Here is an 18,428-nt window from a genome sequence, read left to right as displayed (position 1 = left end):
TGTGTAGAGACCCAATTTTATTGACATTTTAAATATATAATTTGTGATTGCTAAGAACATACAATAACAGGTGTAGAAAAACGAATCTTACAAATGAATGAATAAACAAGCAATTCAAGGATGAGTAAACATATGCCAGTTGCATGTTTTATTACTTATTGGGCATTTTGCCCATTAAATGTTTTTTTGTGTTCTTCTCGGGTTTTAATAAGATAATGTAACATTTGGGGGCAAATATACAGAACAACAGCCCAAAACTTGAAGCTAAAATAGCAAATATTTCGACAGCTACTGTGAACTTCCCAGGGGAGCTGATATAGGCTGGGATAAAGGTGATCCAGACAGCACAGAATATGAGCATGCTGAATGTAATGAATTTGGCTTCATTGAAGTTATCAGGCAGCTTCCGAGCCAGGAAAGCGAGCACAAAGCACAAGGCAGAGAGGAATCCTATGTACCCTAACACAGCCCAGAATGCACCTGCAGATCCTAGGTCACACTCCAGAATGATTCTGTCTTTATAATATTTTATGTTCTTGTTGGGAAAAGGAGGTGATATTGTCACCCAAAGAATACAAATCAAGACCTGTACTAGTGTGAAACCCAGAACACTTAAACGCTGCTGTTTGGGGCCAAACCATTTCATAATGTTATTGCCTGGCAGTGTAGCCCTAAAGGCCATTAACACCACTATTGTTTTCCCCAGAACACAAGAGATGCACAGGACAAATGTGATCCCAAATGCTGTGTGGCGCAACATACAGGACCAGTCAGAGGGCTGGCCAATGAAAGTAAGTGAACAGAGGAAACACAGAGTCAATGAAAAGAGCAGAAGGAAACTCAGTTCAGAGTTATTGGCTTTAACAATTGGAGTATGTTTATAGTGAAACAAAATTATAGCAACAGCTAGAGTGAAGCATGCTCCAAGCGTTGAAAAAATTGATAGGAGTATCCCCAAGGTTTCTTCATATGACAGGAATTCAGTGTCCTTCAAAATACATTGGTCTCGGTTTTCATTGGACCAGTATTCTAGAGGGCACTTGTCACAGTCAAGAGAGTCTGTATAAAACAAAAATATGTGCATCAATTAGCATTACATCATTTGTATGACATTGTGCACAAGATGATTTCTGAAATATCGGTGGCAAATGTTGGGGGGAATAATTTCAAAACATACTCATAGCATAAATCTAAAAACCTCTACCGCTTTTCATTTCTCAGTTTTTAAATTATATGCAGTCACCATCTTAAGTCCCTCTTTTTCCATGAGACTGTGTTATGCATAAGCATCAGTAAAGCACATTCATGTCAGTGTCAGCAAGATCGCCACCTTTCAGTTAAATATGGTGTCTCTAAACAACTGGTATGGTGCAATTTATTCTCCATATTTCACTCGCATTCCGTGGGTTCTATAGCAAGCTGATATATCATCTTTTAAAAAATGGAATTAATGGGATTTAACCTACAATAATATGCTTAATGAGTATACAGCACTTAAAGTGTATCATAAGTCTCTGAGGATCTCTGTTGGAAATCTGAGGCGTTATATTTTGCCTCAGTGGCCATATGATATGTACCTGTACTTTTTCTCATTTGTTTGGCCTTTATTGTAAAAACACAAAGATTCCTGTGTATGTTTTTCACTGAGCATGCCAAGGTACAAGAGAAAAACTAAGAGAAAAAGAAAAAAAGAAGCCTTTTTGTTAATTACTTTGAGATATTATTTTATCTCACCTGTTTGGTTACTAATTTCTCCTTGTGCACACTGAACGCAGTCAAAGCAACAGATAGGTTTTCCTTTCTTAATTGCTTTACGTGTCCCTGGGAAACAGGTTTCACTGCAGACAGACTGAGGTACCTTAAAAAAGGAGATGTTTTCAGTGGGGAAAAAAAAACATACATTCTAATTAAAGACTGTCCTGTGATTTTCTTTTGAAACATTAAAAATTAAACAATCGTGAAATTTAGAAATGTGAATATTGCAGCCATGATATATTAGTTTTTATATTTTAATGTTGAATTAAGGAAAAAATGTCTTGCTCTGTAAATGTACTTTCTGTTTTTGATTTCCAAGTAATGGCAAACATCTACTATTCTAATCCATTCTAAATGTAGATGAATGTTAAATTAAATTCAATCAGGATATTAAAAGCATGATGTAAACACATTTTCCTGCTCTTTTCCTTGATTGCTTAAATATCTCAATATCTTGTATAAAATTTTTTCAATATGCTTTGGAAGAATTTACTGTTTATTTTCCATGTTGGAAAAATCAGAATGAACATAAATTTAATTTTAATATACCCTTTACAATAAATACAGAAAATAGAAATAATACTTTAAAATCCTTTACTTTATCCTGACCATCCCTCCAGACAATTTTAATATTATTCATTTTAAACCGATGGCCATCTGGAAGATGCGTGTCATAATATCCAACCGTAACAAATTCAGCAACGCCATTATCATTTATCTGCCAGTTTACTAAATCATATCTTGCTGCTGAATCTCCTTTCTCATCGAAATAGACAGCTTCTCCAGTCCTGGTGGTGAAATTAATGCTTTTCATTTGGTTCAGTACCTGTGGAAAGGTTCATGGAAAGAGAACTTTAACACAAATGTAAATTTGACATATAAATGAAACAGCAAAGCTTTAAATTGTGTTGCAAGTTTGTTTAATCAATGTTCTAGAAATTGAATAAATTAATTTAAAAAATATGAATGATATGATGATAATAAACCAATTTCATATTGTTTACAAAATCCAAACCCAAACTGTATCCACATCCACCTAACCCAACCTACACCTACACCTACCAGGGATTATTTGCATAAGACAGATGGATAGAGGTACATCAATGGCTAAACACATGGCTTAACTTGTGCTTTTCCAACCACTAGACCAAACTGACAATTTCTGAGTTTTGTGAAGTTTTGCTGGACAAAGTCCAGTCTTTTGTAGCAGAATAGAAGCTTCCACCTTTCCAGGTCCTCTGCTTTCTTACAATCGTTACATATTTTATTTATTTTGTTGTAAAGTGTACTAGGGTAAAAAGCATAATTATCATAAGCAATAGTGTTCTTCAATGAATAAGTGATCCTTTAGGCTAAAGATAAATAATATAGGATAATTTTCATGACTTCAGAAACAAGGTTGTGTAAAGTAATGGGAAATGCATTTTTATTTAATGATATTTCACCTCACCAAAAGTTTTCAAGGAACAAATTATGATTGTAAATTGATGGATGGGTGTATATATTTCTACTGAAAGACCTTGAAATGAATACTGAAATATTTAAATAACAAAAGATAATAAAAGAAAGCCTTCTATATTTAATGGTTCATCATAATCAGAACATTTTTTGACAATGAATTGATCCCAGTTTTAGTGACACTTTTGTAATGCATTTGTACTGTAAATTGAGGAATTAAAGATTTTAAACCCAGGGAAATGTTTTAATGTCCATATGGGACATGACCCAGAAATTGATAGCGATTCTTAAAAGATGTATCATTCAATTTTGGGGTAAAATTAAATTTCAAACTTTTATTTTTAAAGCAATTTTTTTTTCTGAGAGAATATTCATTGCAATAATAAAGAAATATAACAACGTGCCAGTTTCCTTTGCCAAAATGTACATATGCAACTGGAGAACGTACCTGCCATGGCTCAATGCTTATTTTGTTTGGACATATTGTATCAGAGCATGTGAGAAGTTCATGCAGCGAGTGAGCAATGGCATACACAGCTTTATATACGTTATTGGAGATCCTCATGTCGGATACGTCAGTGTATTCATTATTCACTTGGCTTAAATGCTCAAATCCAGTGCATGTCTTTGTCACTATTGACTTGTTGTAAGTGTTCAGGCTACAGCTGAAAACAGTCTCCCAGAACTCCTTCATAAATTGGCTGTTAGGTACAGCTGAAGGACTGAGGCTCAGTAAGAATTCTTCCAGATCTGGTATTGTTGCTTTTCTAAAGGCAAATCCAATTGCACCTCCAAGAAGTTTACTCCCTTCGTTAGTGGCGAGATTCCTGGAGGTAATCCAAGACTCGCTGCCTATCCACTGTACACCTGTCACATTTTGCTGCAGCATTTCTTGTAGTAACATGGACATCTCCACTTGGGGTAAAAAGGCCAGGATAACTTTAGATGTGGAATTTTTAATAGTTTTTAAAATTCTATGAATTTTCTCTCTTGGATCGGTTTTATAAAATGCCTCTGAATATTCAACGCAAATTCCTTCTTGCAGTGCAGCTTCCACAAAAGTAGCCATCCCACTGTTGCCATAGTCATCATCACTTCTAATGGCTCCAACCCAGGTCCATCCAAAGTGCTTTACCAGCTGAGCCAGGGCTCTGCTCTGATAATAGTCACTTGGAACTGTTCTGAAGAATGAAGGGAATCTTTTTCTGTTGCTTAAGCATGCACAGGTAGCAAGGTGACTTATCTGCGTATGAAATAAGAAAACTAAAGCATGTACCGTACAGTTTTTAGATTTTTTTGTATTGATATAGTCATTTGATTTTTATTCATTGCTATATTGAAATAAACAGTAAGTCTATTTTATTTAGAAATTTCTCTTAAAAACACAGAAAACAGTATTTTAAGAAACACGTTCTCAGAGTTCAGAGTCATCAAGAGTTTTTTAATTATAATGAAATGTTGAATTATTGTGGCATACATTTCTATTTCTACTAGCTAGACTTAAATTCAATTTAACATTTTTATGTGGTTAACATTCTATGGGACATGCTATTGTATATGATGTTTCTATATGACTTAATGATTGAAAATACAAGTGAAATAAAAATATTTTAAAAACATTTCAAAATAGATAAGCTTAATTGATTAATTTTAGCAGAAGGTGTAAGACATTTCTCACCACAGGAATGTGAAAAGGGCCGACAGTTGTCGCTATTCCAATAGTTGATGATGATGAAGACAGTCCTATTATGGCAGGGACAGTCGCTGGTTTGGTGCAGGGCTCTTCTGATAATGTTTCATCTTGACTGTTCACTAAAGCCAGTGCTGCTTTAATGGCCAGAGGTGTGGAACCACAGGTATCAAATATCTTATAGCCCAGGGTAACATTTGGAAGCAGGCTGGAATCTTTGTTTATTTCATCTATAGCAAAAATCAATGTTTGAGCAATCTGAATTTCTCTGAAATTCAATCTAAAGAAGGAGAAAAACAAGGAAGACATTTAAATTTTGACTGCCATAACAATTGCGAGATTTAACTAGTTAAGCAATACTGATATTTTATAAATTATAGGAAGACATGAATATCTGAACAATATTTATTTAAAAGCACAGCTGCATTTTATGCGGTATAAAGATAAAAAAACAGGAACACAGTTGCCAAGAACATTTTTTTAAAGATTTGGAGGGTTGTACTTACCCATCACACTTGAAAGCTTCTGAAAATGTATTGAATGTATATCGCACATTTTGTAAACGTTTGTGAAAGGATAACATCCCTCCTATGACAATGTCACCATCTTTTGATAAATCGGGGATTGCTGGTCTTCCTCTCAGTGTACAGACATGCTCCTCTGCATTTGCTAGAAAAGAAAATATCGCTACTTCTAGAAACAACATTTCAACAGTTTGCTGGGTGTGTTCAGAAAGCCTTCTTTATGTGTTTATATAGTGGTTCAGTCCCCAGGGTGCTTAAGTCATTAACAGTTAAAGTTGAGAGTATCAGCATATCCTTGCAAATGTATTGAGATATAATTGAAGAAAACACTCTGCCTGAGAAGAAAAGATAATGCCTGTGGGTTCTAGGTTAATGGCAATATATAATTTCTTCCTGGAAATTTGAACTTAAGGCTCATTTTATGTTTAATGATACTAATAATGTAATGTAATGTTACTGTAAACAGTAATGTTGCATCATTAGTAATACATGTTTGTATTGTGCCTTTAAAAGCAGTCTTTTCAAAGTTCTTTACAATACATAAATAAACAAAAAGCACATTACACAATAAGGTAAAAAATACAGAGCCAAGAAGACCAAACAGAGAACATAAAACAGACAGGCCTTTCTGAAAACCTAGACTAAAAAATCTGTTTCCTCAATGTCACATGGTGTTCCAGAGCAACACAAGGTCCAGTCACTCACAGAGGTTTAGAGCAGTTTGTGAAGACCAACTGGCAACCCACTGAAGCTAAGAAGGTGTGAGCGTTGTCAGTACCTGGATGGGAGACCTCCTGGGAAAAACTAAGGCTGCTGCTGGAAGAGGTGTTAGTGGGGCCAGCAGGGGGCGCTCACCCTGTGGGTCTTAATGCCCCAGTATAGTGACGGGGACACTATGCTGTAAACAGGCGCCGTCCTTCGGATGAGACGTAAAACCGAGGTCCTGACTCTCTGTGGTCATTAAAAATCACAGGGCGTTTCTCAAAAAGAGTAGGAGTGTAACCCCAGTGTCCTGGCCAAATTTCCCATTGGTCCTTACTAATCATGGCGTCCTAATGATCCCCATCTATGAACTGGCTTCATTACTCTGCTCTCCTCCCCACTGAGAGCTGGTGTGTGGTGAGCGTTCTGGTGCACTATGGCTGCCGTCGCATCATCCAGGTGGGGCTGCACACTGGTGTGGTGGAGGGGATCCCCATTACCTGTAAAGCACTTTGAGTGGAGTGTCCAGAAAAGCGCTATATAAGTGTAAGAAATCATTATTATTATTATTTAAATGTGCATGAAGCTTTAAGTAAAGCAAGAGAGATGAAAGAATAAGCACAACCTTAGCTTTCTTTTTTAATGTAGAGGGTGTAAAAAAAGCTGTGGGTAAGACAGTGCAGGGAACACCAGTCTGAAATCAGTGTGTACGAAAAAAAGAAATTGACGTATTTAGCATTAATCTGCGTATGTACAGTACTGTACATGATACAGTAAACTGTATACAGTACAGTATATGTACAGTATGTCCTGTGCATTGTAGTACAGGGTATAGTCTTCATATGTACTTTGTTAAGCACAAATACTGTAGAGGGTACAGTAATAGAGGGGACAGTGAATGAAAAATGTAAGAAAACATTGCCTTTTGCCATGGATTAACAGTTTGGCAGTTTGGCTGGTGCATAATATTCAGTCTTTTATCAGCTGGTGAAAAACAATGTAAGATGCGTCAGTCTTGCCTTTGTTCCAGCAGGGGGTAGTATGAATCCTAGTTTTTGCTTGTTCCTCTACTGAGTTTTTACCATTGCTTTTTCTAAAATGCTTCAGTTAAAAAAAACAAAAACATATTTTAGGATGTATATTAAAATGTATTTTATTCAAAATTATGCTGTTTATACAATCGTTTTTGTGTTACATTTGTATTGAACATTTAACAGAGGCTGGGAGAATAAGGAACCTAAGTAACTACGACAAATACAAAATGTGAAATAGTTAAACTTAGACTATAACTCTTTATGTTTTGCTCATTAAATACTTTTTTGTATTCTTCCCAGGTTTAAGTAAAATAATGTAACATTTTGGCATAAAAATGCAGAACAACAGCCCAAAGCTAGAAGCTAAAATTGCAAATATTTCCACAGCTACAGTGAACTTCCCAGGAGAGCTGATATAAGCTGGGATAAAGGTGATCCAGACAGCACAGAATATGAGCATGCTGAATGTAATGAATTTGGCTTCATTGAAGTTATCAGGCAGCTTCCGAGCCAGGAAAGCGAGCACAAAGCACATGACAGAGAGGAATCCAATGTAACCCAGCACAGCACTGAAAGCTGCAGTAGATCCTAGGTCACATTCTAGTATGATTTTCTCCTTATAATATCTTACATTTTTATTTGGAAAAGGGGGTGTGATTGTCAACCAAAGAATGCATATTAAAGCCTGCACGAATGTGAACATAAAAATGCTTATTCTCTGCTGTTTGGGCCCAAACCATTTCATAATGTTATTGCCTGGCAGTGTAGCCCTAAAGGCCATTAACACCACTATTGTTTTCCCCAGAACACAAGAGATGCACAGGACAAATGTGATCCCAAATGCTGTGTGGCGCAACATACAGGACCAGTCAGAGGGCTGGCCGATGAAAGTAAGTGAACAGAGGAAACACAGTGTCAATGAAAAGAGCAGAAGGAAACTCAGTTCAGAGTTATTGGCTTTAACAATGGGAGTGTCTTTATATTTAAAGAAGATCAAAGCCATGCTTAAGGTCAAACATACACCAAGTGTTGAGAATGTCACCAATGATATCCCCATGGTTTCTTCAAATGAGAGGAATTCAATGCTTTTCAAGATGCATTTATCTCTTTGTGTATTTGACCAATATTCCAGATGACATTTAATGCAGTTAAGAGCATCTATAAGAAAATTAAACATTAGAAAAAAAATCACATTATGTGTTTGGCATATGATACTGAACATATTTAATTCACAATTTGAAATATCGAACTTGCAGAAATAATGAAATCAACACCATCTATAAGAAAATGAAACAGAAATAAAACACTACTTTGAATGTTGCAAACGTTGCTGTTACATTATGTAACAAAACTAGTGTTTTGTTTCGTAATGTAAAGTGTTTTGGCATATGATTTATTTATACACTTAATTAACATCTTACAATTTAATAATAATCAGTGAACTAAAAATGTTTTGTATTAATTTATTTTGAGCAAATGAAGTGGAACATTTTGCCCTAAGTACAATGGACTCCCAGAAAATAGAACAGGTCAGTAAAATGGTACATTATGCGATCTTGGTTCCCACCGAAGCTCAAATTAAAATTTTACAAAGTTTTGGTCAACTGTTAAAAGCATGTCATTCTGTGCAGTACATCAAAATGCTTTTACAGTACCTGTTGTGTTACTAACTTCTCCTTCAGCACATGGTACACAGTCAAAGCAGCAGACAGGCCTTCCCTTCTGAACAGCCTTCCGAGTGCCTGGAGGACAGCTCTCACTGCACACTGACACAGGCGCCTTTAAATCAACAAAAGTTATTTTACAGTAAAATATACTAGAAAGAACATAGAATAAACCAGAATAAACAAACAAAACTAAAGCAAAAGAAAGTTTGTAACTTTACTGTAGGTTGCCATTATCACAACACAATGTTGCTGAAGGATGCAGTACCAGAAACTGTCTGGTTAACTGATCGAACAAGCTGATTTAGTCAATCAGTTAGTAAGATCAAGTGACGGAGCTACAGTAGTCGGTTATGTGTGAGTCAGGTGCCTGCCCTTACACAAAATTGATAAAGATTGTATAAAATTTGATTACACAACCACACTTGACCTCCCCCTGCAATAAGGGGGTGGGAGAAAAAATAAACCTGCACCAAAGCTCTACTTTCTGTCTGTTCTCGGTTCTCCGAGCCATTCTTGAATTTATAAGGACTGTACTGTACTGTAAAGAGACTTGAAGCAGTGTTTGAGGGTTTCCAGCAGGGAATCTCGTATGAAATAGGTTACAGGTCCTCTTGATGTTTATAAATATGTGATTATTAATATAGATCAAGCTCTTTACATCGAACAACATCATATCAACCAAGAAATGGTTTACTTTTTTTCATCCTTACCTGCTCCCGATTCTGAGTCCAAACAATGCGTGAGTTATTCACAACAAGTTGAAGCCATGCTGGTAAGGATGCATCATAGTGACCTACAGTGACAAATTCAATCTTGCCCTCCTTATTTAGTTGCCAGTTTAGTAAGTCATACTTGGCTGCAGGATCTCCATTGTCGTCAAAGAACACCTGTTCTCCATTTTTGGTTGAGAAATTAACTCTTTTTAGATAATGAAGCACCTAAAGTGATGTATGTTTTTATAAACACAGTGAAAGACAGTTTGAAAGGATTATAATAAAAAAATGATGAGAACAATTGTAGATTGCTATGCAAATTACCTGCCATGGTTCAGTCTCCAATTTGTTTAGGCATGTCTTATTTGCAAAAGATTCCTGTCCATTTTTGCAAGTGAACATATTTTCCAGTGCATAAGCAACTGCATACACAGCTTTATAGACATTATTGGCAATTTGTAAGTCATCTGTGTATTGGTTATGAATGTCTCTTAAGTTTTCAGTTCCAGTGCACAGATTTGTGTTTTCAATCGTGTCCTTGATGGTCAGTCGACATTTGAATATTGTTTCCCACAATTCATTATAAATAGATATGTTGAGGGATGGATGAACATTCAGTAAAAATTCTTCCAAGCCTCTAATTTTTACTTTAGGGATTGCAAATCCCATTGATCCCAAAAGAATATGACTCCAGTGAGCAGTGGCAATGTTTGATTCAGAAATCCAGGATTCACTGCCTATCCACTGCAAACCAGTTACATTCTGCAGAGACAGTTCCCTTAACAAAACCTCCATATCCAAATAGGAGATGAAAGCTACAATAACCTTTGAGCTAGATGTCTTTATAATCTCAACAATTCTCAAAATGTCCTCCCTGGAGTTGGTCCTGAAGAAAGATTCTGAGTACTCCACGCAGACACCCTGTTCTTGGGCAGCTTGTACAAAGGTAGCCATGCCATTGTTGCCATAGTCATTGTCACTGCAAATGGCTCCAACCCAGGACCATCCAAAGTGCTTCACAAGCTGAGCCAGGGCTCTGCTCTGATAATAGTCACTGGGGATGGTTCTGAGAAATGAAGGGAATCTATTTTTTTCACTTAAACATGCACAGGTTGCAAAGTGACTGATCTGCAATGGAAAAAGACAAGTATCCTGTGTGCAGAAAAGCAACCACAATAAAACCTCTTTCCATTGTATATTATAATGTTAAGTCATTTCTTTTTGTGCATCATATTCAGGCAAGCCAAAATTAGAATTTTATCTAATTTGATGTGTTCTTCAACATCATCGTCATGATGAATATTATTATTATTTTTACTGTTATTATTATTATACTGTTTAACATTAACAAAAACTTACCACTGGTATCTGAAATGGTCCGACTGATGTTGAAATTGCTATTGTTGGCGATGATGATGTCTCTGCTATTATTGCTTGAACTGTAGCTGGCCTGGTGCAGGGTGTGTCAGAGAGATGTTCCTCAAGTCCATTGATTAACAACAGGGCTGCTTTTACTGCCAGAGCTATAGAGCCACACGAATCATAGATCTTATAGCCCAAGGTAATGCCAGGGAGAATTTCTGTATTGTTGTTTATTTCTTCAATGGTAAATATCATTGTTTGTGCTGACTGAAGTTCGCCAATGTTTAAACTAGAGCAAATGCATAGACATACAATTTTAATATTTAATTTTTACATTTTTAATTGAAAGATGATTTAAAGAAATTTTAAATGGATATTTTGTACCAACATAAGAAAATGAATTCTACATATGATAAAATGGAGATATACAATACAATAAAAAAATGTTCAAGCAGGTAGCTGCGTCAGCATGCGTAGGCTACAAAGGAACAGGTAATGGGTTTATTTCATGCTGAAAAGAGAAGAAAGGAAACACAACGTTTCGGCTATGGAGCCTTCTTCAGGTGTGAGCCTGAAAATAAACAAATGACTTTTCCCTTTTCATTTTCTAATTTAAAATAAATGCTCATTGAGTTCTGATGGAATTGTTGGTAAATTCAGAGTTTATGGACATCTTTAGAAGTATCACCAATTCACAGTGTAGTAAAAGCATATTTTATCAGACTCCCATGCATGTACTGTATTTTTTATTATACAGTTAAAAATGTTTTTTAAACTTGGAATTTTTGTCCAACTTTTGTACATAATAATATGTTTTAAGACTTGAAATACTAAATTGTACAGTAAGAGTCAGGTAATTAGTAAGAACATTTGATAGTGGTTTGTTGTTTCAGTGCTAGTCCATCAGAATTAATTAGGAATTTGTGAACATTCATATAGCATTTGACCCCATTATTTTTAAGCTTATTAAAATGTTTTTTAGTTGTTTTGAATAATGAAGGATTTTTTCAGATTTGCATTATAGAGTATTGTTATGATGGCCCAGAAACATTGTGTATTATTGTTTAAAAGGTTAACATACCTTCTGCATTTCAGAGGCTCTGGTGTGGTTGACATACTGAGATTTGCCTCATTCCAGCCAAGGTGGAGAGAAAAGATCCCTCCAATTAAAATGTCTCCATCCTTAGATAACTGCGGATATTCAGCTTTTCCTTGTAGTCTGCATTGGGGGTTTTCTGCTTCTGTTAAAAGTCCCATCAGAGCTATTTGTAGGAACAGCATTGCAAATCTGCACTCCTGATCAAATACCAAACATTTAAATGTACTGTGTTTTATAGAATTCTGGGTGTCACAGGTGTTCAAACTGAAGGAAGTCGACATTTTATTTTCATCAAGAACTTTATTCACAGAGGTAAACAGAAGATGCCTCAGGTGCTAAGCTGCCTCCTAACATGCAGTTCTGAGCCACTGTGTATATGATTAATTTACTACTCACTTTCGGAACTGTGCGTTATCAATGTGCTCATGCTTAGATGGTACGGTAATTTTAGAATTTAGATAACATTATTGTCTTTCTGTTATTGTAGTTAATAAATTCGTTCTGTGAGCAGTTTTTTTGTTATTTGTTCATTTATTATTTTGCTGCTTTTTATTTCCTATTTTTATTTCCTATTTTGTTATTTGATTTGTTATTTTGCTAGCACAAACGTGTATTCCCTATAAATAATAATAATAATAATAATAATAATAATAATAATAATAATAATAATAATAATAATAATAATAATAATAATAATAATAATGTCCAGAATACACCTGCAGATCCCAGGTCATATCCTAGAATAATTCTTTCTACATAGTATTTTATGTTTGAAATTTCATGCTTGTTTTTTGCTTGAAAAGGGAGGTGAAGACAGAGGCATTTCACCATGGTCAGCTTGACTAAAATTATTTACATTCAGAAAATGCAGATAACATTGTAGTGACTCGCATGCATTGTTTGTACAGTATGTTGTATTTCATGCTGTAATGATAATATTAGTTGATACTTTATGTTAGATCTCACTTTTTTAATTTTTAGAAATTTAATACTATTGGATTCAGTGTAACATTAAAGGCAATATATTCTTACCACATAAATTGTGCACCATTAATTTACATAAAAAGACAATTGCTAATAAAAGATGTAGGAAACTTTATTTAAGCATACAGTATATGTATTATTTGTGTGTTCACTACTTAACTACAATATATGTTAGGTTTTCAGAAATCTCTTATGACTATACATCTCTTAAAATAAGATATAATCCTATATCCATCTTTATAACCCACTAAAAATAAAGGATTAAGGTTTAGGTGATGAAAAACTCCAGTCCTCAAAGATGTACTTTCCTCATCTGATATTACTTGATTAATGAAAAACATATTTAATAATAAGTCAAATCAGCTAATCTTCTTAAGTATTGTACAGTAATTAATTGACAAGTTCCTAGCTGATCTGCAGAAGCCTACACCTTGTGGAACAGTGTTGCCCTTTCATGATGCAAGGAAATGTCAAAGATTCAAAACAGAGGATAAATTGTGATTGAAGTTCAAGCACTTTGTCTTTCTTATATACCTGGGAAATAAAAGTCATATACTGTATATACAGTATATATACTGTATACACGATATTAAAGACTAAAGAGATTTTGAAGACACTTTACCCATCATGAGCTTTCTTGTGTTTTTCTCAGGTGTTACTAAAATAATGTAACATTTGGGAACGAAAATGCAGAACAACAGCCCAAAACTTGAGGCTAAAATAGCAAATATTTCCACAGCTACAGTGAACTTTCCAGGGGAGCTGATATAGGCTGGGATAAAGGTGATCCAGACAGCACAGAATATGAGCATGCTGAATGTAATGAATTTGGCTTCATTGAAGTTATCAGGCAGCTTCCGAGCCAGGAAAGCGAGCACAAAGCACATGGCACTAAGAAATCCAATATAACCCACCACAGCGCTGAAAGCTGCAGTAGATCCAAGGTCACATTCTAATATGATTTTGTCCTTATAGTATCTTAAATTTTTATTTGGAAAAGGGGGTGAAATTGTCAACCAAAGAATGCATATCAAAGCCTGCACAAATGTAAACATAAAAATGCTTATTCTCTGCTGTGTGGGTCCAAACCATTTCATAATGTTATTGCCTGGCAGTGTAGCCCTAAAGGCCATTAACACCACTATTGTTTTCCCCAGAACACAAGAGATGCACAGGACAAATGTGATCCCAAATGCTGTGTGGCGCAACATACAGGACCAGTCAGAGGGCTGGCCAATGAAAGTAAGTGAACAGAGGAAACAGAGAGTCAATGAAAAGAGCAGAAGGAAACTCAGTTCAGAGTTATTGGCTTTGACAATAGGACTGTCTTTATATTTAAAGAAGATCAAAGCCATGCCTATGGTTAAACAAATACCAAGTATGGAGAATGTCACCAAAGATATTCCCATAGTTTCTCCAAAGGACAGGAATTCAGTGCTCTTCAATAGGCAGTTATCTCTTTGCTTATTTGACCAATATTCAATATGACATTTAATGCAATTAATAGCATCTGCAAGAAAATGAAACAGAGATGCATTTAGTTTCAGTGTTGTAAACAACCTCATATTTTTGGTACCTAATGTACAGTATTTGTCTTATGATAAGTTTACCTTATATATTTTAAAATCACAATTTAAAATCTAAAGAGAGAACTTGGTAAAACAAAATTATCAATATTGATTTACTTTCAGCAGTTGTAGAAGGAAATTTTTGCCTAAATATACTGGATAGGAAAATAGACTTTACAAGGTCAGTAACATGGTATACAGTGTGTACTTTAAGTGAACACTGTTTTTAACCAAGTTCATAGAGTATAATCTTTTTTAAGGAGTATTGATCAACTATTGTGCAATTTTATGTGTACATCAAGATTATTTTTCCATGGATTTCAAAATGCAGCCATCCTTTTACAGTACCTGTTGTGTTACTAATTTCTCCTTCAGCACATGGTACACAGTCAAAGCAGCAGACAGGCCTTCCCTTCTGAACAGCCTTCCGAGTGCCTGGAGGACAGCTCTCACTGCACACTGACACAGGCACCTTTATAACAACAAAACCTATTAAGCTTAAGGGCACAATACACAACACATCAAAACACAACAAACAATAGAAGGCTCATGCTGTATTTTGCTGTTAAGAAGATAAAAGTAAAGAAAGGTAACATTTTAACTGTTGAAGACTGCAACACCATAGGTGGTTGACAGATTGCACTATGGTAATTAATAGTCAAATAGTAAAGATAAGTGACAGAGCTAGTCAGGTGTGAGTCAGGTGCCTGCCTTGACAAATGTGATCAAATGAATGTATGATTATAGCACCATCATTGACAAAATCAAATGTTTTTCACAACATATCTACGGAGATTTTTTTTCATCCATACCTTCTCCCGATTCTGAGTCCAAACAATGCGTGAGTTATTCACAACAAGGTGAAGCCGTGCTGGTAAAGATGCATCATAGTGACCTACAGTGACAAATTCAATCTCGCCCTCCTTATTTAACTGCCAGTTTAGTAATTCATATTTGGCTGCAGGATCTCCATTGTCATCAAAGAACACCTGTTCTCCATTTTTGGTTGAGAAATTAACTCTTTTCAAATAATGAAGTACCTAAAGTGAGGCAACAGTTCATGCACAACAAAAGATTGTATTACTTAAAAAAGCAGAATTTTAAATTACTAGAACAACAGCAGATTGCCATGCAACTTACCTGCCAAGGTGCAGCCTCCAGCTTATTTAGACATGTCTTATTTTCAAGACGACCCTGTGCAATTTTGCAAGGGAACATATCATTAAGTGCATAAGTGACAGCATATACAGCTTTATAAACATTGTTGGCAATCTGCAAGTCATTTGCATCCGTGTATTGGTTATGAATGTCTCTTAAGTTTTCAGTTCCAATGCACAGATTTGTGTTTTCAGTCGTGTCCTTGACGGTCAGTTTACATCTGAATATTGTTTCCCACAATTCATTATAAATAGATATGTTGAGGGATGGATGAACATTCAGTAAAAATTCTTCCAAGCCTCTAATTTTTACTTTAGGGATTGCAAATCCCATTGATCCCAAAAGAATATGACTCCAGTGAGCAGTGGCAATGTGTGAATCAGAAATCCAGGATTCACTGCCTATCCACTGCAAACCAGTTACATTCTGCAGAGACAGTTCCCTTAACAAAACCTCCATATCCAAATAGGAGATGAAAGCTACAATAACCTTTGAGCTAGATGTCTTTATAATCTCAACAATTCTCAAAATGTCCTCCCTGGAGTTGGTCCTGAAGAAAGATTCTGAGTACTCCACGCAGACACCCTGTTCTTGGGCAGCTTGTACAAAGGTAGCCATGCCATTGTTGCCATAGTCATTGTCACTGCAAATAGCTCCAACCCAGGACCATCCAAAGTGCTTCACAAGCTGAGCCAGGGCTCTGCTCTGATAATAGTCACTGGGGATGGTTCTGAGAAATGAAGGGAATTTATTTTTGTCACTTAAACATGCACAGGTTGCAAAGTGACTGATCTGAAATGGAAAGAGAGGGAGAAATGTCTTTTGTGGAGAAAAACATCTATAATAAAACCCCTATTCATTCTTTATTATAATTTTCAGGAATTTATTTTTCTGCACAGCACTCAGAAAATTCACTGAGTTTTAACTAAATCTGTGTATTCATCACCATTTATTATCAAGCATGACATTACCAAAAACTTACCACTGGTATCTGAAATGGTCCGACCGATGTTGAAATTGCTATTGTCGGCGATGATGATGTCTCTGCTATTATTGCTTGAACTGTAGCTGGCCTGGTGCAAGGTGTGTCAGAAAGATGTTCCTCAAATCCATTGATTAACAACAGGGCTGCTTTTACTGCCAGAGCTATAGAGCCACACGAATCATAGATCTTATAGCCCAAGGTAATGCCAGGGAGAATTTCTGTATTGTTGTTTATTTCTTCAATTGCAAAAACCATAGTCTGGGCATTTTTAAATTCCCTGAAGCTTAAACTAAGAGAAACAAAGTTTGAGAAAACATATTTTTTAATTCATTTCACTTTCTAATTTATAATGGACTTTCCTTGATTTCTGATGGAAGCCATTGTAAATGTAGACTTAAAAAGGTTTAAAAATGTTTTTTTATTACATTTGTAATGCTTGTGCAATCAAATCATAATAGGTTTTAAGGCTTCGATTGAAACACTACATTTTAATTGTCAGGCAACTAAATAAGAACAGATTAAATGAATACATTGTTTCATGTGGTCTTTCAGTGTTAAAAATTTTGACTCCCAATATTTTACTATTTAATATTTAGCTTGCTAAAATGTTTCTTTTTTATTATTTACAACAATTAAATAGCTTTTTTCTAATTGGCAGTGTAGAGTCTTAGTGTTAAATAATGTAACCTACCTTCTGCATTTCAGTGGCTCTGGTGTGGTTGACAAAGTGAGATTTGCCTCAGTCCAACCACTGTGGAGAGAAAAGATCCCTCCAATTATAATGTCTCCATCCTTTGATAACTGTGGATATTCAGCTTTTGCCTGTAGTCTGCACTGGGGTTTTTCTGCTTCTGTTAAAAGTCCCATCAGAGCTATTTGTAGGAACAGCATTGCAAATTTAAGCTCCCTATCAGCATTGCAAATTTAAGCTCCCTATCAAATACCAAACATTTGAATCAACTGTCTTTTATAGAATTCTGGGTTTTGCAGATGTTCAGACTGAAGGAAGTCGTCATTTTATTTTTATCAAAGACTTTATTCTCTGAGGTAAACAGAAGATGTCACAGGGACTCAGGTGCTCAGCTGGTCTGAGCCACTGTGAATATGGCTTATTTAGTACTCACTTTCAGAACAGTGTGCTATCAGTGTGCTCATGCTTACATACAGTGTGCTACAGTAATCTTAGCATTTAGATTCCACCAGGACCATTCTACAATCATGTTTAGTACAGTAACTTAGTTTCATGACCTGTTGTTTTTTGTTATTTTGCTAGGACAAAAATGATCTTAATAAATAATTCACAAAGCTCAGAAATTAGATCTTGAAACTTAAAAATATATGAAAAGCAACGTGCAATTTTTTAGCAGCTTTAATAATTGAGCAATCTTTCCATCCTGCTCTAGGCTTTTACATGTATTTTAACCCAGGATAAAGATGCGACCACATTCACTTACTCTAGCCATTGTCAACCTGTGTCCAATAGGTGAGGTAACCTCTGCACACAAAACAAGGCTTGTAAATTCTTAACCTGGGACAAAACGTTTTACCCTGGTTTTGAGAACTGAAATGAAAATTTAATTTCAGTTCAGCCGGTTTAATCTTGGCCTGGATGGAAATCATGTGTTAGAGTCACCAGAAAACAACTTGCTGCTGGATATTGCTACACTGACCTCTTACTTCTGCTTCTGTTTCATTACAGTATATCCAAAATATTCTGTAATAGCACAAA

The 18,428-nt window shown here is 35.5% G+C and overlaps 3 protein-coding genes across 4 annotated transcripts; all 3 read right to left on the bottom strand.

Moving 5' to 3' along the window:
* LOC148677258 (extracellular calcium-sensing receptor-like) lies at window positions 1-5,612 on the bottom strand. Its single transcript, XM_088619534.1, has 6 exons — window positions 5,410-5,612; window positions 4,892-5,183; window positions 3,662-4,456; window positions 2,354-2,581; window positions 1,735-1,858; window positions 1-1,059 (listed from the first exon to the last, which is right to left on the bottom strand). The coding sequence occupies exons 1-6, from the start codon at window positions 5,607-5,609 to the stop codon at window positions 152-154; spliced, it is 2,547 nt and encodes an 848-aa protein (XP_088475660.1). The 5' UTR covers window positions 5,610-5,612; the 3' UTR covers window positions 1-151.
* A 1,810-nt stretch (window positions 5,613-7,422) lies between these two features.
* LOC148677257 (extracellular calcium-sensing receptor-like) lies at window positions 7,423-11,175 on the bottom strand. The gene is made up of 5 exons (XM_088619538.1): window positions 10,903-11,175; window positions 9,868-10,671; window positions 9,541-9,768; window positions 8,819-8,942; window positions 7,423-8,321 (listed from the first exon to the last, which is right to left on the bottom strand). Exons 1-5 carry the CDS (start codon window positions 11,158-11,160, stop codon window positions 7,423-7,425), a joined length of 2,313 nt encoding a protein of 770 aa, XP_088475664.1. The 5' UTR covers window positions 11,161-11,175.
* A 2,409-nt stretch (window positions 11,176-13,584) lies between these two features.
* LOC148677256 (extracellular calcium-sensing receptor-like) lies at window positions 13,585-16,969 on the bottom strand. 2 transcript variants are annotated; one of them, XM_088643980.1, is made up of 5 exons: window positions 16,697-16,969; window positions 15,697-16,506; window positions 15,369-15,596; window positions 14,905-15,028; window positions 13,585-14,498 (listed from the first exon to the last, which is right to left on the bottom strand). In XM_088643980.1, the coding sequence occupies exons 1-5, from the start codon at window positions 16,952-16,954 to the stop codon at window positions 13,585-13,587; spliced, it is 2,334 nt and encodes a 777-aa protein (XP_088500106.1). In that variant the 5' UTR covers window positions 16,955-16,969. The 2 variants fall into 2 exon arrangements, with proteins under 2 accessions (XP_088500106.1, XP_088500116.1); XM_088643990.1 differs by lacking the exon at window positions 15,697-16,506.
* Window positions 16,970-18,428: the final 1,459 nt, after the last annotated feature.

Source organism: Lepisosteus platostomus, chromosome 2, assembly GCF_059453375.1.
Source record: "Lepisosteus platostomus isolate fLepPlt1 chromosome 2, fLepPlt1.hap1, whole genome shotgun sequence".
Classification (NCBI taxonomy): domain Eukaryota; kingdom Metazoa; phylum Chordata; class Actinopteri; order Semionotiformes; family Lepisosteidae; genus Lepisosteus; species Lepisosteus platostomus.
Note: the sequence above shows the minus strand (reverse complement) of the source record. Positions and strands in the feature narration are given on the sequence as shown.